The following is a 24,914-nucleotide window of genomic DNA, read 5'->3' as shown; positions in this document are numbered from 1 at the left end:
GGTGAACACAGCAACAAAAATACAACTCTACGATGGTCCATCGACTCCACATCACAACTGACCTCCTGGTTCTTCTCTTCTGAACTACCACTGGTCCCGCTGAAAACAAATCAACTGTCTGCCTCTAATCTTTGGAGATTATTAATTCTCCATTTTCCACATACAAAACAAGAGGCTAAGAAGAAAGCGAAGGTGCTGAGCGGGCCCACTTCAGTTAAGGCACACTTTAAAATCGTGACGCCACTGTTCAGCAGGTGGTTTTCAGCGAGACTTGCTGCAGACCCTTCTGTTGCTACTACCGCTCTCATCGGGGCCATCAAGATTCAATCACAAGTTTCCGTAGGAAGAAGCCCAAGCAGCTCATCTACCTCTTGTGAGTCAAATTTCTGACAGAAGCAAAAAATTAACAACAGAATGACCGTATGATCCCGAGGTCCCACTTCTGGGTGCAGACCCAAAGGACTGAAAGCAGGGTTTCGAAGAGACTGTGACGCCACGTGGGTGGCAGCGTTCACTACTCACAGCAGTGAAGAGGTGGAAGCAACTCAAGTGCCCATCAACAGATGGATGGACAAACATAACGTGGTGTATTATATATACAGTGGAAAATTATTTGGCCTTAAAAAGGAAAAAAAATTCTGTCACATGCTGCAACCCAAATGAGCCTTGAGGAAACTGTGCTAAGCGAAAGAAGCCAGTCACAAAAAACAAATACTCTGTGAGTCCACTTATATAAAATATCTAAAAGTAGTCAGATTCACAGAAACAGAAAGCAACATAGTGTTTGCAGGGGCAGAGGGGAGGCAGAAATGAAAAGGAGTTGTTTAACAGACCCCGATTTTCAGTTTTGCAAGACGAAAAAGTTCTGGAGATCTGTTACATGATAATGTGAATATCCTTAACACTACTGATTTTAAAGATGTTAAGATGGCAAATGTTACATTACATATTTTTAACACATTTAACACAAATGTTTAAAAACATTTTTTTAATGTTTTAAAATTTTAATTTTAAAACATTAAAATTTGTACACATTTTCCGAGGAGCTGAACGTGCCCAGGTTATCTTTCTGAAGCAAACTAAAGCAGCACGAGCCAGTGGCAAGCCTACGGACTGAGAGCTGGGACAGTCACCAAACGCCCACTGCTGCCCACACTGTGCTCGGTTCTCAGCCGAGTGCCCACTCCTGCCCTGCTCCAGGGGCCACACTCGCTCAGGAGACTGTCCTTATTGAAAGGGGGTGATACGTGCATCTCTAAACCATGTCAGTGAACCTCTTCTAAGCACATGTTTCTATCGCATTGTATCCTGCCACAGGTTAAATAGTGCTTTCATTCTGTTCTGTGTTCTTTGCCATGGGCTGTTAACTGCTCGCATACTGCCCACGAGAAACAGTGCAGCTCTCCCACAGCTGCCGAGGAAGAGCAGAGATAGCGACCTTACAGCACAGCGCTCTTGAAAGAAACCGCCTCAACCTGGCTGGTGTAGCTCAGTGGATTGAGCGTGGGCCTGCGAACCACACGATTGTGGTTCGATTCCCAGTCAGGGCACATGCCTGGGTTGCAGGCATTCCCAGCAGGGAATGCACGAGAGGCAACCATACACTGATGTTCTCTCCCTCTCTCCTTCCCTTCCCCTCTAAAGATAAATAAATAAAATCTTAAAGAAAAAGAAAAACCTCTTAAACCACTGCTGTCATAGTCGTCTGTTTCACACAGCCCCTCTGCCGATTTATTATTTACCTGTTAATATTTATCTGTGGGTCTCTTCCATCAGAGCACGACGTGCTTAAGGGCAGAAAGCTGACTGACTTGGCTGTATCTTCAGCATCTCGCCCAGTGCCAGGCACTGAGCAAGCCCTAAATAACTGTTTACCAAACAAAGCAAGAATTCATCTTATATGTGAATGCCCAACTGCATCTCTTCAAAAATCCATAGTCTAAGTTTGCAGTCCAAGAGATACAAGAATATTTCTCTTAAAAATACATGATATTCTATTGTGTAAAATACTTTAGTCTCAACAGGAAATACAGCCCAAATGCATAGTTATCCCAACTCCATTTTGGAACTAAGTATATAATTATGCATAGTTTTTAATTTCATATGTTACTTTTAAGTGAGGGATAAAAGAGAATAACATTGATGGTCTAAAAATTATGTATATCACACCAAAGCATTCTATACTCATTTCAAAGATGTTCAAAATGTAGTTATAAAAACTGACTTTAAAAAATATTTTCTGCCCTGGCTGGTGTGGCTCAGTGGACTGAGCGTCAGCCTGTGAACCAAAGGGTCACTGGTTCGGTTCGGTTCCTGGCCAGGGCACATGCCTGGGTTGTAGGCCAGACACCTAGTGAGGGGCACATAAGAGGCAACTGCACATTGATGTTTCTCCCTCTTTCTCTCTCCCCTCTCCTTTCTGTAAAAATAAATAAAAATTTAAAAATACATATATTTTTTTCTTTTAGCTGAATTCAACAAAAATCATTTTTCCAAAGGCTCAATAAATAAGTAATTGGATTAAATACTCAATCCAATTTATCTTTGCAGATACTGCCCCAGTCATTCCACTTTATATCAAGTTGTGTAGGAAAGTAAATTTGAGTCGGTTTTAACATCATTTGAGAGAGACAGTCTTTGTCTCCATCTTCTTATTCTACCACACACATTAATGGAACTCAATTTATAAAAGTAAATGTTATTTTAATAGAAGAGCTGATTCATTAACCACTTCTGTCCAAGTGCCATATACAGATTCCCACAGGCACGCTAGTGATTTAGTGTACAAGGAGGAGAGCCAAAGGCTCGTCGCGGACATAGAAGAAAGAAAAAATATCTCTACAGCCCTCTTAACATGGAAGGCTTGTTTCAAGCCACCCTAAAAAAAATCACTTGGTAACAGCTTTATTATCCGAGGAGGAAAAAAGGCTTAAAAGTCAGTTGAGTGCTCCATCTTGTGTTCCATCAATATTTTATCCTTTTGTGGCAAAAGGATAAAATCTGGTGACAAATTTTGGAAGCAAAATGCTAACAACGAACCAAAGGACAACTTTCACATATGCTGGGGGAGTATCTGCCCGATCTTACGTAAGTCACCAAGTTGTTTTTCACAGAACCGATTGCGAGAGCTGTGGCTGTGTGTCTAATGAACCACTTTAGCTTTATATTTAAGTACAAATGTTTCTACCACAGTTTTTTAAAAAGAAAAACATAGTCGGTTCTCTGTATCTGCATCTGCAGATTCAAACAACCATGAATGATCAAAATATTTGGGAGAAAATGTGACATTGTTGCTACACGTACTATGCAGTCAGGCCTACGATGGCTGCTTCCACTGTGGACACGTACAGCATTTCCGTTGTGTCATTACTCCCTAAGCAACACAGTACAACACTTGTTGGCATAGCGTTTACACTATATCAGGCAGTACACATAATCTCGATACGATTTCAAGTGTGCAGGAAGGTGTGCGGAGGTTACATGCAAGCACTGCCCCATTTTCTATAAGGGCCTTGAACAGCTGTGGGTCTGCACTGCTGGGGTTGGGGGGTGTCTGAGGGGTACCTAGTCAGCAAACGGAAAGGAACTCAGTTTTCTTGAACTTTGGCTGGAGATGTTTTCTACAATGTTAAAATAGTCACATTTAAGGTATAATAATATTATACCAATACTCATTGGCTCCTCGATCTTAGTAACAAAAAATTTCCTTCACATATATTCCCTTCTGTGAGCAAAGAAAAAGAACAACATTAAACTCAAGTATGATACTGAAATATAAAGATTTAAAAATTTTAAAAGCACTTATATCTTTATTTGAAAACTTCTCGAGTGTCATCTTGAACACAGGAGCAAGACCTACTACATAAAAGTAACACAGCTGACATACTGTATTCTGAAACAGTAATGACAGAAAGACTTGTGTTAAATGAGTGTTAAACCTCACTTCTACTTAGAAATAGTCTCTTGCGTAGAAGAAATAAATTTTAAACATATTACAAAATGTTCTTAGGTTGTTGATTTCTGATTTGCATACGAAAGATAATTTTGGAAAAAAGAAAGTAGAATGAGCAGCATAACTAAAGTTATCTTTGGTGTCAAAAATATTCTATTTGGCCAAACCCAGCTGTAGTACTTTACAGCCATTAAGCAGAAAGTATAAAGCTCACTTCCACTTTAAGTCCCTTCTCATATCTAGAAGTTAACATATGCATTCTAGAATAGTAAAGGAGGGGCCTCGTCTCTTTGCAGAGATTTTTCAATGAAGGTAAATGCTTCATAACTGACATGAAGGAAAACATATTTAAAAAAAGAATAGTCTTTGGATAAATAACATAGCCATTAGCTTCTCTCACCCTGAACTAAAATTTTTTTAGTTACTACTCAAATCATTACTAAAATGACAAAAAATAGGTTTTTAGAGTGTTTCAAATAAATATATCCATAATTTCTAGTAAAAAAGGAAAACCTATTAAAACACTCCAATACACACTACACCCTCAAGTGGGCAAGCACCCATGGAAAAATATTAAAAAAGCTTAGTCGGATTTTCCACTCAGTTAAATCAGTCCTGTACCTAATGAAATGATGGCTCTAAAATCTCAAAGTTCACATTATTTTAATCACTTACTATCTGAGTTAGACGAAGCACAAAAATTTTTAAATAACAATTTCAATCTCAAAAGAGAAGTCATGGAAGAAATAAAATCATGATCTGCTTATTTTTCCTTAAAAAACAAAGTGCTATGAGATTCTTATTTAACTTCAGAAGAAAAAGGTAAACAAAATAAATCACATATAAAAACGTATTATTAAAGACGAAGTATCCTTTATATCGTGAGCTGCAAAGGCAGCACCAATACTGGAAAGCAAAACACAAGAATTACGGCTCCTCAGTGAGAACTGCGGCAGAAAAGCAGTGTGTTCATTAAGTTTCTCAGGAAAACAACCTACATTATCACCTGGTAATATTTAGTATTACTGGTCTCACGAGGTTATGTGGTCACGATACAGAAATATAAACTCACTTAGAATAAAACTAAGACACCGCCTAAAGAGCCCTTATTCTACATGGCAAATGGTTTAGCACTTAGAGGATATAACAGAAGTAGAGACTACATTAAAGGTACTCCACAATCGTCCAATGTCATTTAAAGTTTCTCCAGGTTACAACAGAACATAAAACACAGAAATCACGCATGAAGATGCACATTTCCGGAAACGCATCAAAGAACTTCCTAGAGTACGTGTGTGTCTATACACAGGAAGCACTAGCACAACCCAGACGGCTTCAAGTCTTGAACTTATTAACTAAGAGATGAGTCTAGTAATTAAAGGACAACAGTGACATCTAGCGAACATTTCAAACACATGCCACACACATCAGGGATGAAAAATTTATTTCCAGTGTTTCACATGTTTCAGTCTGTATGTCTGAAAACTTCCATACTAAAACACTGGGAAAAATTAAAGGTGACAATTAAAATTGAAAAAAAATTAAAATATTATAAAAATTCAAAGTGCTTTCTTAAATATCAACAATTCTACTTTTATATACAGCAGCTGGCAAAAGCAGGTTTACAGTTGTGGGTACATAAAACATAGTTTATTCTTATATTCTTATTTATTAATTATTGTATTATTTTCCATACAAAAGACTGTTTTCCTACTTTTGACCACCCCTGTATTAACATTTAATATCTAATTTAATATTAATGTGACTATTTTCAAAAGAAAGTGAGTTACATGATAGCATACTATTTTAAAATTTAAAAACATACCCGAATTTCCTGAAGGTTGTGGAAATTATTTCCTACTCTGACTGAGATCTTGCTTGGAGTGTAGCTTTCGTCAGATTTGTAGTCCGCATAAATACATAACGTCTTCACTGTTGTTTTTCTCCTAAAAGCGATAAAGGAAAAACAACAGGACCTGTGTCATACGAAAAGATTACAGCCAAAACATCGTATCTTCTGATTTGAAAAATAACAGTTCGCTAAAATGAGTATGTAACTGAACAATTCCACATTCTTTTAATGGTGATGAAAATGAAGACCATGTGAGAACAGATACACACTTTGCCTACACAGACACCTGTCACCTAGGGCATGGCCAAGAACAAGACGGGGGCAAAGAAGGCCCAGTTCAGCCAAAATGGCACCTAAGAGTGTAAACAAGCGTGATGGACTTCAGTCCTTTTCATTTGTATTTCAGACAGAGAAATTATTTTAACAAGCTTAGTTTTCACTAGTTACTTCATTTCCTATGTTAATACTTGAAAATAACTAGCTAAGCGAGAAACGAAGTCCAGTAAACAGCAAAGCACTTGGTTTTTTTTTCAAAAAAAGGATAATCTAATCCTGAATGCAAAAACTTCTGCTGTTTCAAAAGTATGCCTATTAAGAAGGTGAGCAAAGTATAACAGAAAATTAAACACACAAAATGCGAGTGACCAAAAACAAAAATGTGTTCAACCTCTAATCATCAAAGAAACAATGTACAACACAAGACATTGGTTTTGGCATCATACTGCAAAACAGGAAAATTACTGAAAATACCCACATTTGAATAGAAGGAGGTACTTTCACAGACGGTCATAGGTACATGGCCTTTCCCCCACAAATGCAACTTCTAAGAATGCACTAAAAGACAATAAAACTACTCAAAAACAGATACATAAAAATGTTTATTGCCCTGCAGTTAAATTACCAAAAAATTACAACCAACCTAAATATCCATCTTATTAGGGTATCAGTTAAATAAGTCATCATATATCCCTCAATAAAATACTATACAACTACTTAAAATAATCAAGCAGATATAATATTAGGAAAAAAGTGGATTCCAACTCAGTATATACAGAAAGACTGCTTTTGGGGAAAAGACAATATTTTGAAGGTATATAAACATAGATATGTATAGAAAAATACCTGCATAAAATCCTACAAAAACAGTAAAAGGGACTATTCTGGTGAGGTGGGACTACAGGAGGTCTTTATTTTCTTCTTTGTGATTTCTGTTTTCTGAATTTTTTACAATAAGCATGTGTTATTTTGGTCATTAGGAAAAAAATTAGACAATTTTAAACATCAACCAAAAGAACCACCGGGAAGTCCACTGAAACGTGCTTTAGCAGCTAAGTTCTGGTAGAAGCCGGCACTCCCGTAACCACAATGGGCTCCCTGAACAGGAGTCTGTGTCAGAAGTCAGCCTATAAAAACAGCGGGGGACCTGTAGCTCTTAGTGAGGGACCAGACTTGTGCAGCCGAAGCTATTCATCAGAGAGGAATGGGGAAAGTTAAGGACTTTCCCTCAAACAATAAAGATGGATGAAGATGTAAAACACTAACTGCCCAGGATCTGCTGACAGGATAAATACCACTACCGGGTTTTCAACACAGGCCGAGTATCAAGCCCACGACATCCTTTTGCTCCTGCAGGGCCAGGAAGGAGACAGGAGAGGAAGCAAAGGAAGCAGGGGAGTTCTGAAAGGCACACAAAAGACCTTCTCCCTGGCGGGCCATCAGCAGGCAGTGAAAGGTCTTTCTTACTGGGCAGGGATCAAAGATTGTGAAGATCACTCTTAAGGACTTCTGTTTTTAATGAAAGCAGATTTAAAGGACCAAGCTTTTTGCTCAGAATAATTTTATTTCCAAGTTATGAAATTCAGGATAACTTAGTCACTGGAACCCACAAGATAATCAGTCTGAGGTTAGAAAGGCAAAGAATAGTAACAACACTAATCATTGTAAAAACAACAGTGACAGCAGCAAAGAGTGACTGAACACTCTCCGCCTGGCCCAGAAATTTATGTGTATTAGTCTCATTTACTCAAAGCCTTGTGATATAGGAGTTAGTATTACTTTCATGCCATTGATTTAAAAAAAAAAACAGTAATACTCAGGTTAATAATTGGTTAAGGTCAAAAAGTAGTTCAAACATGGGTCTGTCTGTGGCACACGATCTTAAACGATCACCCTCCTACTAATTAATTGTGCTTACTTATTCATCAGTCACTGACACCAGCTTACAGTAATATGTAAGTACTTGTGCTTTTTAAAATTTTATCTACACCATGGGATGCTATCCTAAGGTCCGGGTATCCCCAGAAATCATATGTAAAATGTATGCCATACACACTGACTCATGAAATTTGCAAAGGACACTGTGACCTCACTGAAAGTTTAAAACTATTACTCCAAAAAATATCTGTAAAGCCCTTTAAAATTATTTATAAATTTATCCCATCGTGACTTTAAAATGGCAGCACATGGGGGAAGATTAAATGCATGGATTATGAGAAATACTATCAGCTACTCAAATTGCTCAAATCATCATTATAATAATCATCACCACAAGATAAATGCTTTCTCTATGCCAGGCATCCTGCTGAACCTTCAGATAAGGTACTGCAGGAGGGAAGGAGGAGGAAAGGGCCACTTTCTCACTTCTGAAGACATAAGTAGCACCCCCAGCCTCTCCTCCTCCTCCCTCACCCACTACTTCCTTTGCCTAGTTCCTTCCTGTCACAAATTTAATAGGGCAGGTTCTACCTAGTCTAGCACTTTCATGACTGGACAGGTCTGCTCAACTCTAGGGTTCAATGATAGCAAACACACTGGACTGAAGACACACGCCCCTTTCTCAAACATCAGCTTTGTTGGTTTTCTAAGGATGATATACTGGTCTCCACCTGCTGACTCCTGAATAATTTCTCAACTGACTGGAAACCACTGAGATTTCCACAGAAGACCGTAGTGACAGATACTCTGAACTGCCAGCCTAACAGCCCTTTTGCCTCTTATCTGCAAAACATCCTGACACAAGGCTGCCTTCCCCATCTTCCCTTAAAGCCAGGTATGACCCAGAGACCAAGGCATGACCAGTAAGGTTTCAACCAAACGACTGAGTGAAATAAAGAAAGTTTCCTTAAGAGGAAGTCATGGCCTTTTTACCTTTCCCACCTACTCCTTCCTGCTGCCTGGGACAAAGACAAGATGATGCAACCGTGAGGACAGGAGAGTGAGCTAAGAACAGTGAAGTGGAGAGAATAGGAATCTGGGTCCCCAAGACACTGTGGGGCTGCCATACCGCTCCTGCACTGCCAGGCTCCTCTTGTAGGAAGAGGCAAATGAAACACATTTCCACCTTGATTAAAACACTGTTTATTAGAAGCTCTGTCACTAAGTCTAATCCCTATTTAATACCACATCACGATGCCCACATGACAGGTGAGGAAACTGAGCTCAGATCAAAAGTTAAGCAACTGGTCCTCATTTACACATCTAGCAATGCACAGAGCCAGATTCTGTAGTCTGCATGACTACACTATACTAAGAGTAACTACAAACTCTTGGGATATAAGACTTAAAACTAAAAAAAAAAAACAAAATAGTTCTAAACTGTTTATCAATTCCTGTTAACATGCTAGATACCTTATTACCCAGAGACTGCGATATAAATGGAACATAAAAAATCTGCAAACTCTCCTAAAACACAAAGCACACAAATGATTTTCATACATCTAAATGATTACACTCTTCTTTGTTCCTGGTTCAAGGTGGAAAACTCCCTCTCTGTGCGAGAGTTTGTTTCTAATGTTGTTCGCTGGATACTGAAGTTCGAGTTCTCACAGGAGGCTGAGACAACCAAGACCGTGTTTTAATGGAACATGTAAGACCTTAAGGCATAAGTTTCAGCAGATATGGCTAAAAACAAAAGCAAAACAAACAAAAAGCCAGGGCTGTCTCCCAATGAAGAGATAATTTTTCCAGGACTTGCCCTCCCACCATAAACAACTAGAGTAAACAGACAACACAGATGGAAAACTGTCTGCAGACACTGAACCACCGGGGTCCGAGAAGGGAAACAAATGAGGTGAGCCACGTAAAAGACCCGACAGGACCCCACTCTCGCTGAGCAGGGGGAGGGGCTCTGCCTGCCGAGGGAAAGCTCCGGAAGCCTGCAGAGTCCCCTGGAGTCTGTGACTGAAGACAGTCTGCATGCGCACACGGCAACACTGCAACAGACACGGCAAGAGCAGCGACTGCTCGGGAAAGAACAACTAGTGGGAGGCAATAATCAAAGCGGTTGCCAGAGGTGACGCAGAGAATCATTATGGTTCCCAACAACCAAAATGGAGAGTCCAAACATCCCTACAAACACCTCGGATGTTCATCGGAGATCACAGAAGGATCAAGACTTATAAACCACAAGCTAATCTTGTCCTCAAGAAGTGACCTCAGAGAGTGACCTGGGAGTCACCGGGGGTGAGGGGATCCCCAGACCCTTTCAGAGAATCAACACGATCACAACTATTTTCCTAATAATACTAAGACGTTATTTGTCTTCTTCAGACTCATTCTCTTCTGAGTGCACAGTGGCATTTCCCAGATGCCAGCTGACACGGGATTGTCGTAGAACATTTCATAAAGAAATGTTCATGAGACTGCAACCCTCTTTGCTTAAGTGAAACTCTAAAAAGATTCACAAACAAGTAAAACAATAACACTCTTCTCACTATTTTTGTTTGGGAAGACACAGTTATTTTCCATTTAAAAATGTTACTTATGCTAACATAATAGGTTAAGTGCTATTTAATAAATAAATACTTTAAGATTCTTCAGCTATAGTTTTCCATATGGTGACTACAGATAGATACAAAAAACAAACAACAGATCTCTGGAGACCTCAGTGGAAGTTGGGCGCAGGAACCAGAAGGTTGGAGAACAGGTGCCCGGGCACAGGGGTCGGCAAACCCTAGTTCACGGGCCAAAGCCAGCCTGCCATGTATTTCTATAAATAAAATGCTCCTGAAACACAGCAATACCTGCTCTTTACACCCTGCCCGCGGCTGCTTCTGCAGTACAGGGGCAAAGCGGAGCAGCGGGTACAGCCTAAAACGTGGTGTGTTGGTCAAATACACTCACTTTCTACATCCCATCACAAAAAGTGGGCTCCCCCACGTCAGAGTAAAGGGTGCTCTAGACTCACTGTACGGAGGCTTACAAATCAAGCCCCCCAAAGATCAAAATGCTTTTTAACGAACTTAACTGCCTGCCAGAACAAATCTTCCTAAAAAAAAATCCAGCACTCAACAAGGTAAAATTTACTATATCCAACATCCAATCAAAAATTACTACAAAGAAGCAGAAAAATGTGACCCATAATAAGGTCAATAAAGGTAGATATAAAAAAGATGATGGAATTAAAAACTAAGGACTTAAAAAAGAAAATATAAATATCTCCCTATAATTACCTACAGGTGTTTAACAAACTGCCTCAAAACGTATGGCTTTAAAAAAAGAGTGATTTTTCTTTATGAATCTGCATTTGGGCGGGGCTCAGAAAGGAAGGCTCCACAGAGCGTCAGGTGTGGCAGCTTGACTTGAGATCTGAAGAATCTGCCTCCAAGATGGCTCATTAATACGGCTGGCAAGTTGGCGCTGGTTGTCAGCTGGGAGCTCAGGGAAGGCCTCAGGCTTTGGCTCGTTTCTTTATGGGCTTCTCCATTTGATGTGGGTTTTCTCACAGCATGGTAGATGGATACCAAGGGAGAGAGTAACATAAAAGAGAGAGAACAAGGAAGAATTTGTATTGCTTTTTACGACCCAGCCTCAGAAATGACAGTATCATAAGATCCAGACTCTATTAGGCAAGTAATCCACAAAGGCCTGATCAGTTTCAAAGACGGGACGGTGGTCGCCACGTGTTGATTGGGCAGCAGCAAAGCTGCTGAAGGGCACGTGCAACAAGAACGACACTGTGAGCACACTGGGGAAGACAGCCCGCCGTGAACCTGTTCGAAGAATTTCAAAACACATAAAAATGAGAAGGGATGAAAGATATTTTAAAAACCAAATGGAATTTCTGGACATGAAAAAAGAAATCAGAAGTAAGATTTTCATTAGATGAGATGAACTGCTAGCAGTTAAACATTGCAGATGACAGTGAACATGGTAACAGAGCCATAAAAACTCTCCAAAGAGAAGCACAGAAAACAAAAAGCTCTCTTCCCACATTAAAGTGAATAGAAATCAGTGGTCTATGAGACAATATAAAGCACACTATTATGTAATTGGAGTCTCCATGCCTAAGTTCTAGGCATGGACAGTGGTGATGGCTGCACAACAGTATGAATATACTTCATGACACTGAACCACACACTTAAAAGCGGTAAATGTTACGCATATTTTATAATAAAAAATCACTAAATGGGAGGGAGGGGGGAGGATGGGGGGTGGGACGGGATGGGAGTAATAGACAGAAAACTGTACTTGAAAAATAATTAAATAAAAAAATTGGGGAAAAAAATCACTGAAATTCACCATCTCAATAAACTAAAAAAGAGAAACCATATGATTATACAAATAGACGCAGATATAGCACTTGAGAAAATCCGACAGTTATTCACCAAAAAAGTGTTAAGCACACTAGGAAAAGACAGGAACTTCATCAACCTGTTAACCTAATGGGTTATATTAGTTTCTGGCCAGTAAGGACGAAGAATCAATCCTCAGCAAAAAGCTGGAGTCATCACCAAAGGCCTAAGAACCAAGGAAGGAGTAAATGATAAACGCACCCTCAGCAGGAAAACCGCAGGTGCATCAGCACGGCACTAAGTGACCATGGAGACATGTTCTCTCCACCACAGAGGCACCTGTCAGGTAGTTAGCTTTAAATACACAGCCGCGTACAAACAGCACCAATGCCAGATCACCAAGATAGAACTGGCAATTAGGAATTTTCCTTCTCCACTTCCATCCTAGCAGGCCTGGAGAGTTCAGAAGTCAGTCAAGAATATGGGAGAAGAAAATTAAAGTAAGGTAGGGAAGGAGAAGCAAACCACACCTTCCCTCTTCCATCTGAAACAGATTCAACTTTAGAGAGAAAAAGAAACCCCACAAGAAACTAAAGTAAGCCTGAGGCTTTCACTATTAGCCAGAACAGAATGTTTTCATTTTTAATCTATCTTTCGCTATTTGAAATGAAAAGAGAACTTTATATACTAGCCAAAAATGTCATACCTGATCCTTACCGAGTTCTTACCCAGGTCAAGGAAAGAACTTGCCCCTGATTTAAAGTAGCAAAGGGGTCTAAAAGTGAATGCAGCCTTGCAATTGTGCACTGCAGTCCAACTGGACACATCATTAATACACACTAATTACTCCCCAATCTACTGGCTCAATTAGCTCAGAAACTGCTACAAGAAATCAGGTATTTTCTTTGTGAAGGGGAGAATAGCTAAGGAGTTAAATATGTTGTTTTATCTTAACAGAATACAGAGTCCAAACTGAATTTCATTCAAGCTTACTTGTGACAGTGTTTTCCAACACAGAAAGTCCTTTCTTTAGTGCATATTGTTTTAATGAAAATACAGGGAAAATCAAGCGGAAGAAAGGTGAACACTGGGCCTACATAATGGAGACAGGAACGCTGGCTCCCAAGAGAGAAAACTTACCCACGTTTTAAGTCATAAAAATCTTTAACAATGAATTTCTAGTATTTCCTTTTATTGTTTTTTCCATTCAGATTCAATGTGTAGTTACTGGTAAAGCCCAATAATATCTGGTTGAGGTTAATGATTCCTAACATAATCACAATTGTCTTTGGTTATTAAGCTTAGTAGCCATTATTTTTTTAGTGGCATCAGCACTGTGATTTTTTCCATTTGCTCTACTTTTAAAAATAAGGGGAAATGCAACAAACTATTTAATAATTGCAAAGTGTTTTCTTAAAAAGTTGTCTAAGTGCAAAAACTGCAGTGTGATGATGCAATGGATCCTAGTGTTCATCTGTTAACTACTACTTTTTAAGAACTTAAAACTTTACAAAATTATAAAGCATAAAAGTTATGAACAGTCTGCAATTTGGGGAGGAGAAGAAATTTATTGTGTGATTTGGTTTAAGCAATTTACACCAATACATGTATTGGTATTTATGTGTACATGATATTATTAAATTTATAAAGCACTTTTCATTCAAAGTGTTTTAAATAACAATGGCATTTATGGCTATCAATGTTCTCATTCAAGTAGAGAAAATACTGATTTTTGGGGGGAATTTTTATTCATCTCCACTGTTAAACTAGCTATCTTTCTGTGGAAAATAAAGCAAGCTGGTAGAACTTTTCAATATTTTCCTTAACATTCTTCCGTTCTTCATTATTTCAATAGTTAATTATTATTTATTTTTTTTACTGCATTGAAAAATGTATAAAACTCTTCTGTATAAAACTGTGTTTTCTGGAAAAACCCTGCTATGCTAATATAAAAAAATTAAATTAAGACACTCGTTACGCAACTTCTAAGCAACAGCCTTTGTGGTCGCAGAGAAGCGAGTTACCCGAGGCTGCACAGTGCAATGGTTAAGACGGCAGGCCCTCACGCGGGTCCAAGTACCCACGTTCGAACTGCAGTTCTCCCACTCACTTGTTATGTGACCCCGGGCAAGTAAGTTGATTCATTTAAGTCTCTGCTTCTGAAACTACAAAATAAAGATTCAAAATAGCTGTAAAGGTTAAACGCAGTGAATGGGAAAGCAGGTAGGACATTTAGTAAAGTACCTGGTATTTTAAGTCTTTTAACAAGTATATTAGCTACTGTTTTTATTTGTAGTGCACACATATTTAATACCCTAAGACAGGAGTTGGCATGTGAGAGCCCACTGGCTAACTCCTGCCCACCACCTGCTCTTGGAAGATAAAGTTTAACTAGAGCAGCTAAATCCTGTCATTACCCGTGGCCCACAGCTGCCTTCCTGGTATAATGGGACAACTGAGTAGTTGTGGGAGACCAGACAGCCCACAAGGCCTAAAATATACTATCTGGCTTTTTTGTAAGAAATTTGCTGATCTGTAACTATGAAGATAAAAACAAACGAAATTACAATGCTAGATATTCCATGCAGTAATACTTAAATAATACATCCCCAAGAGCAAGGGACATAAAGGAAAGAATAAACAAATGGGATCTCATTAAAATAAAAAGCTTCTACACAGATAAAGAAAATATCAGCAAAATGAAAAGGGAACCAACTATATGGGAAAATATATTTGCAAATGATACCTCAGACAAGGGTCTGAAATACAGAATACACAAAGAACAGACATGACTCCACTCCAGGAAGACAAATAACCCAATTAAAAAAATGGGCAAAGGACTTGAACAGACACTTCTCCAAGGAGGACATACGGAGGGCCCAGAGACATACAAAAGGATGCTCAGCATCACTAACCATCAGAGTGATGCAATTTCAAACGACATTTCACAGCAGTAAAAATGGCCATCATAAACAAATCAACAAACAAGTGCTGCAAGGTTGTGGAGAAAAGGGAACCCTAATACACTGTTGGTGGGAATGCAGACTGGTACAGCCACTGTGGAAAACAGTATGGAATTTCCTCAATAAACTAAAGATGGAACTGCCTTTTGACCCAGCAATTCCACTGCTGAGATTATACCCTAAGAACCCTGTATCAATTCAAAAGAACCTATGCACCCCAATGTTCATAGCAGCACAATTTACAATAGCCAAGAGTTGGAAGCAACCTAAGTGCCCATCAGCAAATGAATGGATCAAAAAACAATGGTACATTTACACAACAGAATACTACACAGCAGAAAGAAAGAAGGAACTTCTACCCTAGCAACAGCATGGATGGAACTGGAGAGCATACTGCTAAGTGAAATAAGCCAGGTGGTGAAAGACAAATACCATATGACCTTACCTATAAGTGGAACCTAATCAACAAAACAAACAAGCAAAATATAACCAGAGACACTGAAATAAAGAACAAACTCACAGTAATTAGACAGGCACTGGGAGGGGGATATCCAGCAAAAGAAGGGGAAGGGTCATCGAGGAACATGGATAAAGGACCCATGGACAAAGCTGCAGGGGAGCAGAATTGGGGGTGGGGTGGGGGAAAGTTGTGGGAGGAAAATGGGGACAACTGTACTTGAACAACAATAAAAAAGTTACAGTGCTATAGAATGATTAAACAGATGGCATAAATGGAATAAGATAACCAAGTTAACTGATTTCCATCTAAGTCAGTAAGTTCAGAGCAATTGACAAACATATAGCTGTTTTCCTTTCCCCACAAAAAGTAAGCATTTCAAAACTAAAAAGGTTTTAAGATGAAGTATTTTTTACCCAATGCCAGTCACTGCAGGGGTACTTAATATAATGCATTAGTCATTGTACTGGATCACAAGCAAAGCGTACTTCTCTGAAATAAATCATACTGAAAAGTATATTTGAGAAATACCTATGTTAAAGAAACTGTGAATGGTACCATAAAGAATTCATAAAGGATAAGACAGAGTAAGCTTACAACACATTCCAGTTAGCACATAAATAATGTCTGAGACTTAACAAAAGCAAAGTTAAGTGCATTTCACTATAATATCTATATTTTTAAAAGTTTATATAAGTAAAATGTATCTCTTTGACCATTTATATCCTACACAAATGGAAAAATTCAAAAATGTATTACCTGGAGAATCCTACAGATTCTACCAAAAAACTACTAGAACTGATAAATGAATTTGGTAAAGAGGCAGGATACAAAATAAATATTCGGAAATTGGTTGCATTTTTTTAAACATTTTATTTATTTATCTTTAGAGGGGAAGGGAAGGAGAGAGGGAAAGAGATAGCAATGTATGGATGGTTGCCTCTCATGAGTCCCCCGCTGGGAACTGGCCTGCAACCCAGGCATGTGCCCTGACTGGGAATCGAACTGTGATCTTTGGGTTTGCGGGCCCGTGCTCAATCCACTGAGCTATACCAGCCAGGGCTCAGCTGCATTTTTATATGCCAACACTGTACTACATAAAGGGAAACTAAAAAAATATTATGTTTACAATTGCATCAAAAAATTCATTATGCAAATTTAACCAAGAATGTAAAAGACCTGTACTTGAAAAATTCTAGGACACTAAATGAAGAAACTGAAGAAGATACAAATAAGTGAAAGCATATACTGTGTTCATGGATAGGAAGAATTAACATCATTAAACTATCCATATTACCCAAAGCATGTATAGGTTCAATGCAATTCCTATCAAGATATCAATGGTGTATTGCATAGAAATAGAACAAATGTTCCAAAACTTTCTGGAACCACAAAGGCCCCAAAGAGTCACAGCAATCTTGAGAGAAAAGAAAAAAGCTGGAGGAGTCATGCTACCTGGTATCAAACTATATATACAAGGCCGTAGTAACCAAAATAGCATGGTACTGGCATAAAAACAGACACATAGATCAATGGAGCAAAGTAGAGAGCTCAGAAATAAACCGATACCTTTATGGTCAGTTAATATGTGACAAAGAAGGCAAGAACATACAATGGGGTAAAGACAGTCTATTCAATAACTAGGGTTAATAATTGGACAGATATGTGCAAATAAAATGAAACTAGACTGCCTTCTACATCATACACAAGAATAAACTCAAAATGGATTAAAGACTTAAGTGTAAAACAGGAAATCATAAAAATCCTAGAAGAAAACACAGACAGTAAAATTTTGGACATCTTTCATAGCAATCTTTTGTCTGATAAATCTCTCTGGGCAAGGGAAACAAAAGAAAAAAACAAACAAATCGGACTACATCAAACTCAAAAGTTTTTGTACAGCAAAGACAACCATTAATAAAATAAAAAGACATCCACTGGATAGGAGAATATATTTGCCAATGACATATCCAAGAAGGAGTTAATATCCAAAATTTATAAATTATAAAACTCAACACCCCAAAAAACCAAACAATCCAATGAAAAAATGGGCAAAGGACCTGAATAGACACTTCTCCAAAGAGGACATGCAGAGGATCAATAGACATATGAGAAGATGCTCAACATCACTAATCATCAGAAAAAAGGCAAAGTTAAAAGCGTAATGAGATATCCCCTCACACCTGTCAGAATGGCTATCATCAATAAATCAACAAATGACAAGTGTTTGAAAAGATGTGGAGAAATGGAAACACTCGTGTGCTGTTGGTGGGAATGCATATCGGTGCAGCCACTGTGCAAAACAGTACAGTTACCTCAAAAAAAAAAAAAGTAACTGCCTTCTGACCCATTGACTCTACTCCAGGGAACGCACCCAAGGAAACCCAAAACACTACTTTGAAAAAATACAAGCATCACTGAAGCTTTGTTCATTGAAGCATTACTTACAATAGCCAAGATTTGGGGGCATCCCAACTGCACACCAGTAGATGAGTGGATAAAAAAAGGTGGTACACTTACACAATGGAATACTACATGGGTATTAAAAAGAAAGGAAAGAAGGAAGGAAGGAAGGGAGAAAGGGAGGGAGGGAGGGAAATCTTACCTTTTGCAACAGTGAAATAAGCCAGTCAGAGAAAAACAAATACCATATGGTTTCACTTATATGTGAATCTAATGAACAAAATAAGCTAACAAACAAAATACAAACAGACTCATAGATACAGAGAATGGATGGACAGCTGTCAGAGGGGAGGCAGTTAGGGGGACTGAGTGAAAAAGGTGTAAAAATGTTAAGAAAAAAAAACCTCAGTATGGTGTTTATCAGAGGTTAAGGGGGGTGGTGGAAGGTAGCAGAGGGTAAAGAGGAGATAAACGTGAAGGAAAGAGACTTGACTTTAGGTAATAAACACACAGTACAATATACAGATGACATACTATACAATTGTACACCTTAAACCTATACAATTTCATTAACCAAGGTCACCCTAGTAAATTAAATTAAAAACTTTAAAAAATGTATTACCTGAATTGGATGTTCACTAAATGAGGCTGGGAGCCATCTGATTGCCAGTAAGTTTCTAGATTGTCATCTCGTAATTGATCCACTCCAAATCCTAAAAGCACCACAAGTGACAATAAATTCTCATGCTAAAGAAACAGCTATATATTCAAAATATAAAATTATATATACATATATATATACACACAAATGTGTGTGTGTGTGTGTATGGGCTGTCCAAAAGGTATCCAGACATATAACATGAAAAATAGAAACATTTATTGAAGAAGACACAAGAAACATTGTATACAGGACAATGACACCTCAGTCCCTTCAAAGTAGACACCTTGGGACCTCACACAGTTCTCCCAATGACCATAGGCTGCCCCATCACATTTTCCTGAATCTCATCAATGGTCTGAAATCTCTTCCCGTTCAAAGAAGATGCTAGTTTTGGAAAATCCAGAAGGCACTGGGTGCCAAATCTAGGCTACAGGGGGTCTGAGCCACCTGGGTGATCTGATGTTTTTCCAAAAAAAACTCTGTATGCATGAGTGGGCATGCATGAGTGGGCATGTTATCGTGATGAAGCCGCCGGTCACCAGATGCCTATAGCTGTGGCCTTCTGAATCATCCTAATAGATTCTGTGGAGGAATGTTGGAGCTTAATGCAAACTTGATGCAGATTCATTGCTCTACTGCCTCAGTCATTCTGAATGCAACAACCACTCAGTACATGTACTCACTCAATGACATCTACCACCCCCACTGACTAGTACAGTGAAGTCGTCACTGTTCTCTGTCTGGGTACTTCCAGTTTTCATTCTGACATGTAAAGAGCCTGGAAGATGTCGCTCTCATCCCTCACAACAACAATAAAGAAAAAAAATGAACTCACTGAAAATCAGTAAGTCTTCTAACAACAGAGAATTGGAGGCACAGGGCAAACCACCACCCAAAAAACAGAAGACAGGTGAACACAAAATGTTAGCTTACAGCGAGCACAGAACAACTCTACAGTCAGCAGCTGGTGGAAAACTTCAAAGAGTAATGACCAATTGCTAATAGACTAACTGCCGGAGACTGAGTGCGCACTAGCTTGAGAGAGAACAACTCCCAGAAGCCCAGCCTTAAAGGGCTTCACATTTTTATGAATTTTACCTCTAGGAGTTCACCAGGTTCTCTTCTGGATGAAGATCAGAGAAAATGCTCTAGTGTTCTCCATAGATGCAGGGAGAAAGCAATCAGTGTGAAATACACCCAGAGCATTCTGTTCTCCTTAACAAAGGCCTGGCTTCAGAAACCGTTTCATCACAGCCTAGGTGACATGGGGAGCGAAGACACCCGACTCCAGCCTCCTCTAGCTTTCACGTAAGAGGGGGAAGAAAAGGTCGGAAACACTTGTCAAGGTCACAGTCACAGAGACCCACTAAAAGACTGGGATGTAGTCACATGATTACAGAACACTTCTGTTCCCCCTACAGCTTACCACCGTATCAACAGAGCTCCTATATAACATCACCGAGTTACAAATCAAAGAACTGCAAGCTCAGACTCTACTTAAGGAATCTCTAAGGAAAACCAAAGAAGTGAGATCCAAAATTCATAGTGGAAATGTTTCACCTTAGGAAACTATTACAGAAGAGCAAATTAATCCAAAATAAGCAAAAGAAATAATAAAAATCAGAGCATAAATTAATGTGATGGGAAACAGATGATTAATAGAGAAAAATCACTGAAACCACAAGGTGGTACTATGAAAAAGGTCAAAAAAAAGAGAAAAGAATCAATAACCTTTAGCTGGCCTAGCCAATGAAAAAGACAAAAGACACAAAATACTAATATCAGAAACAAAAGAGAGGCCATCACTACTGATTCCACAGATAATAGTAAGAGACCCTATTATAAACAACATTATGATCATAAATTTGACCACTTATAGAAAATGGACCAATGCCTTGAAAGACACCACCTACCAAAACTCTGAATCTACTACAGAAATTGAATTAAAAGTAATAACCTTCTAAAAAATCACTAGGGCTAGATAGTTTCACTTGTGACTTCCATCAAACATTTAAGGGAGAAATTTTTCAAATTCTCCACAGTATCTTACAGAAAACAGAAGCAGAGAGAATACTTCCCGACACATTCTAAGAGGGCAGTATTATTCAAAAACTAAAACCAGACAAAGACCTATGAGAAAGGAAAATTAAAGAACAATACATGAAAAAACATGCAAAAAATCCTCAAGAAAATATTAGCAAAAAGAATCCATATATAAAAAGAATCATATACCACAATCAAGTAGGATTTATTCCAGGTATGCAAAGCTGGTTGAGCATTCTAAAATCAATTAATGTAATCTATCACACCAACTAAAGGAGAACAACAATATGATCATATCAATAGATGTAGAGAAAACATTTGACAAAAATCCAACACTCACTCAAGGTAAAATCTATCTGCAAACTAAGAATAGAGGAAAATATCCTCAACTTTATATACCTACAAACACATAACAGCTAACATTGTGCTTAATGGTGAGAAGCTAGATTTCCCATAAGGATCAGGAATACGACAAGGATGTCCCTTCTCACCCCTCCTATGCAAGATATTGGAAACTGTAGCTAATATAGTAAAACAAGAAAAGGAAATAAAAAGTATAGCTTGGACAGAAAGACACACAATAATAGAACCAAGCAATTCCATTCCAAAGTATTTACTGAAGAAAAATGAAACCATATGTCCATTCAAAAACCTGTTCCTGTTTCTAGCAGCTTTATCTATAATCACCAAATATTGAAAATAACCTGATCTAAGGTAACTATTGCTGCATAACAAACTATCGGAAAACATAGGTTAAAATACCAAACTTGCATTTTTTTTTCTCCACGAATTCTATGGGATAGGAATTTCACAGCATCTTGTTTGGGCAGTTTGGCTCAAGGACTCTCTTGAGTTTGCCATCAGGTTATTTGAAGCAATTATCTGAAAGCTTGCCTGGGGCTGAAGACCCATTCTAAGACAGTTTGCTCATGTGGCCGCTGACAAGAAGCCAAGTTCCTCACGCCTGGAGGCCAAAGATCCTTGCCAATCCAGTCCTCACACGATGGCGGCCGGCTTCCCCCAGTGAGTTATCCAAACGAGAGCAAGGGAGTTCCACAGTGTCTGTTACCATCTAGGCCCAGAAGTCACATACCATCAGTTCTGCCATATTCGGTTGGTACTGGTCCAAGAGACCAGCCTGAACACAATGTGGGAGGCGTCAACGGAAGGGCATGAAAACCAAAGACAAAGATCATTTTGGAAGATGACTACCAGAAAGCTAAATGTCTACTAACTGGTGAACAGGTAAACAAACTGAGTTAGATCCGCAGAGTGGAATAGCAATCAGCAATAAAGAGAAACAAAATAATGGTACATATAACAGCATGGAAAAATCACAAATGCATTAGGTTACATGAAAGAAGCCAGACCCAAAAAGCTGTACACAACATGATTACATTTATACGTCACTATGGGAAAGGCAGAGAGACACAGATCAGAAGTTGGCAGGGGCTTGCAGGGAGAGGGAGCAGAGGCATGAGGGAATCTCTCTGGATGATGGAAATACTCTGTTGACTGTGACGGTGCTTCCACGACTGTGACTGTGTGTTCACTACAATTCATAGAGCTATATGCCTAAAAAGGGTAAGTTTTATTGTAAGTAAATTACACTTCAGTAAACTACTCGTAAAAAGAGAGAGAAAGGTATTGTAAGAAAAAACACAAGAGGCCTGGTTTGAAAGATGACTACAGGAGTCTTAATGTGACGGAAATGCAACTACTAAACCAGTAACATCATAATTAAAGCTCCTAAAGCCAAAAATCTTTCTCTGAGCTTGAGTCTACAGATTGAAAAGGCCCATCAAATAACAGGTTCAACAGATGAGAAAAGATACACATGTATCCTGGCATATAATGGAAAAGTCTTGAATGCTAAGAATAAATAGAAAAGCTGTAAATGTTTCCAGAAAGAAAGAACAAGTCATAGAAAAAACGAGAGAGCGAGACAGGCAGGGGCCTTCTTCCTCGCAACAAGACAACAAAGAAAGTGGTGAAATAGCACCCACACATTTTTGAGAAAAGGACTGACACTCCAGAATCCTATCCCAACCAGGAGCAAAATAAAGTTATTTTGGGGTATGTAATCACTCAAAAAATGTATCACCCACTCAGCCCATATAGAAAAATACAACATCAATGAAGAATGCTACCCAAATAACTGAATCACAGCAGAGACAGGGAAGGATAAAAAGGAGACCTTACGACGCATGCAGTTAAACTCCAGTGCATGTTAGAGCCAAGCAACTGGGAAGAGAGATATACTTGATGAAACCTCCAGTAAATTTATTTTAGAATTAAAATAAAGAACACAAACAAAAAATATTAAAGTCAGCCCAGAATACAAGGAAAGTGTATGGAGTTATTACAAACAGTTTGTCTTGTTTTGTTTTACCTGGTTTGCAAGATGAGAGTGACCAAACAGCTTGTGACCCAATTTCCCGTACTGTCCCAGTCCTTTCCAACTGCTTAGGGTCAGCACCAGGAGGCGTTTTGTTTGGTGTGGTCATTTTTTAAATATTCTATGAAGAAAAAAGAGAATATCCACATTATACCAGGACCTCAGTACCTTTTTACAAAAGGTAAAAATAAAAATAGAACAGCAAAATGGATCAACATACCCTTGATATTCATCATCTAATTCTCAAATGCAGTAAACATAACTCAACCACTGACATTTTTAAAACCTTGGGAATTCAGTTTGTGTTTCTAAAATGTATCATGTACAAAGCAACAGCAGAGTCCAGTAGACAAAGGGCACACAGTCAGGGTGTTAGCTTCAGTCTCTCATTTAATTGGCCTAGACGTTGGGCAGGTCTAGACTTTATTTCTTTCCCTGACTTGATTTACAATTCTATAATGCTATACAGTTCTATACTTCTATGAGTAAAAATTCTTAAATCAAATGACACGTTTTCCCTAGAAAACTCAGACTGAAATACTCACTCCAGAAATATGTGAATATTAGTCTACAGTCTAAATAATCCAAAGTGATGCAGAGAAATGTGAATATTAGTCTACAGTCTAAATAATCCAAAGTGATGCAGAGAAAAATAGCACTTCCCCTCTAGTTGTCAAAAGCTCCACTGATAGGCGCTCTAACCATAGAAGACAAAGTCAGAAAACCGGCTTCAAGGTCTAACTGGCCTGTTCTAAACCAAAAGTTTACTTCATCTTTCACATCTTTTGTTAGTCAATCTTGTTAAGACTATGCAAACGTGAAAAAAGAGAGTTCTTGGATAGTGAGCAATATGTAAAAATGCGTCGGAAATGCGAAGTTAGAGCTACTGAACATCGTTACACTTGCTGTTACAAACTTGAACCAACAGTTTTGTATGCCATCTCCTTGACACTTCCTATTAGATCTCAGTTGTTCCCTAATTCCCACTTAGATACGCACTAAATAGTAGTAGAGCCACTGGACTGTAAAATTCGTAAAGGCCTAAAACTTAAATGCTCAAGTAGCGATCTATTGAATGCATTCAATCACGCATCAAAGTACTTAGCACCTGAAAGTTATGTAAGGTCTAGGATGAGACAATTAAACCTCTGACCAGCATTACAAACTGAACATTGTGTCCAAAAACGTTAAAAAAAAAAAGTCCATTTCTCTACTGGAGCAGAATTCAACTGCCGGACTTCGTACTGGACTCCACGAAGTGGATAAAACACGGAGTTCGTATAAGACTGGGCTCCTGGCCACAGAATTGGGAGGAAATGAAGCCACAGAGGGAACGCCAACGCAAGCAGCGTCTGGACCAGGCTCTGTCTATCCTACTTGACATACCTCTTCTACAAGTGCTCAAATGTGCAATGGCTAAGGCGCGTGACTCACAGGCCTTGAAAAAATAGGGAGAGGAAAAAACACTGGTAAAGGGGGAGAGTGCGTTGCCTGCGCTAGAACCAGCCTTCACGTCGGGGAGAAGCTCACGCACTTACAGCTTGCAAACCGGCTTTGCCGCAGCTCAGGGTTTTAGGATTCCCGGCAACTCCGCGCCACTCCCACTCAGTTTCTGGACAGCCCGGCTCCCCAGAGAAATCGGCGTCGCACGACAATGACGTCAGTTCTCGCCG

General features: G+C 38.9%; 1 protein-coding gene across 1 annotated transcript in view; it reads right to left on the bottom strand.

Annotated features, from left to right (window-relative positions):
- Window positions 1–24,878, bottom strand: part of ANAPC10 (anaphase promoting complex subunit 10) — a 42,003-nt gene extending 17,125 nt beyond the window's left edge. The window contains exons 1-4 of the mRNA XM_037058461.1: window positions 24,780–24,878; window positions 23,236–23,362; window positions 18,762–18,852; window positions 5,778–5,898 (exon numbers count right to left, since the gene is read on the bottom strand). Coding sequence (XP_036914356.1) covers window positions 5,778–5,898; window positions 18,762–18,852; window positions 23,236–23,350 — 327 coding nt within the window. The 5' untranslated portion in view covers window positions 23,351–23,362; window positions 24,780–24,878. The remainder of the gene's footprint in view (window positions 1–5,777; window positions 5,899–18,761; window positions 18,853–23,235; window positions 23,363–24,779) is intronic.
- Window positions 24,879–24,914: the final 36 nt, after the last annotated feature.

The sequence above is a fragment of the Sturnira hondurensis genome, unplaced genomic scaffold (genome assembly GCF_014824575.4).
Source record: "Sturnira hondurensis isolate 20B ecotype Veracruz unplaced genomic scaffold, ASM1482457v3 Scaffold0010128, whole genome shotgun sequence".
Taxonomy (NCBI): domain Eukaryota; kingdom Metazoa; phylum Chordata; class Mammalia; order Chiroptera; family Phyllostomidae; genus Sturnira; species Sturnira hondurensis.
The sequence above is the reverse complement of the archived record's forward strand: the minus strand, read 5'-3'. Positions and strand labels throughout refer to the sequence as shown.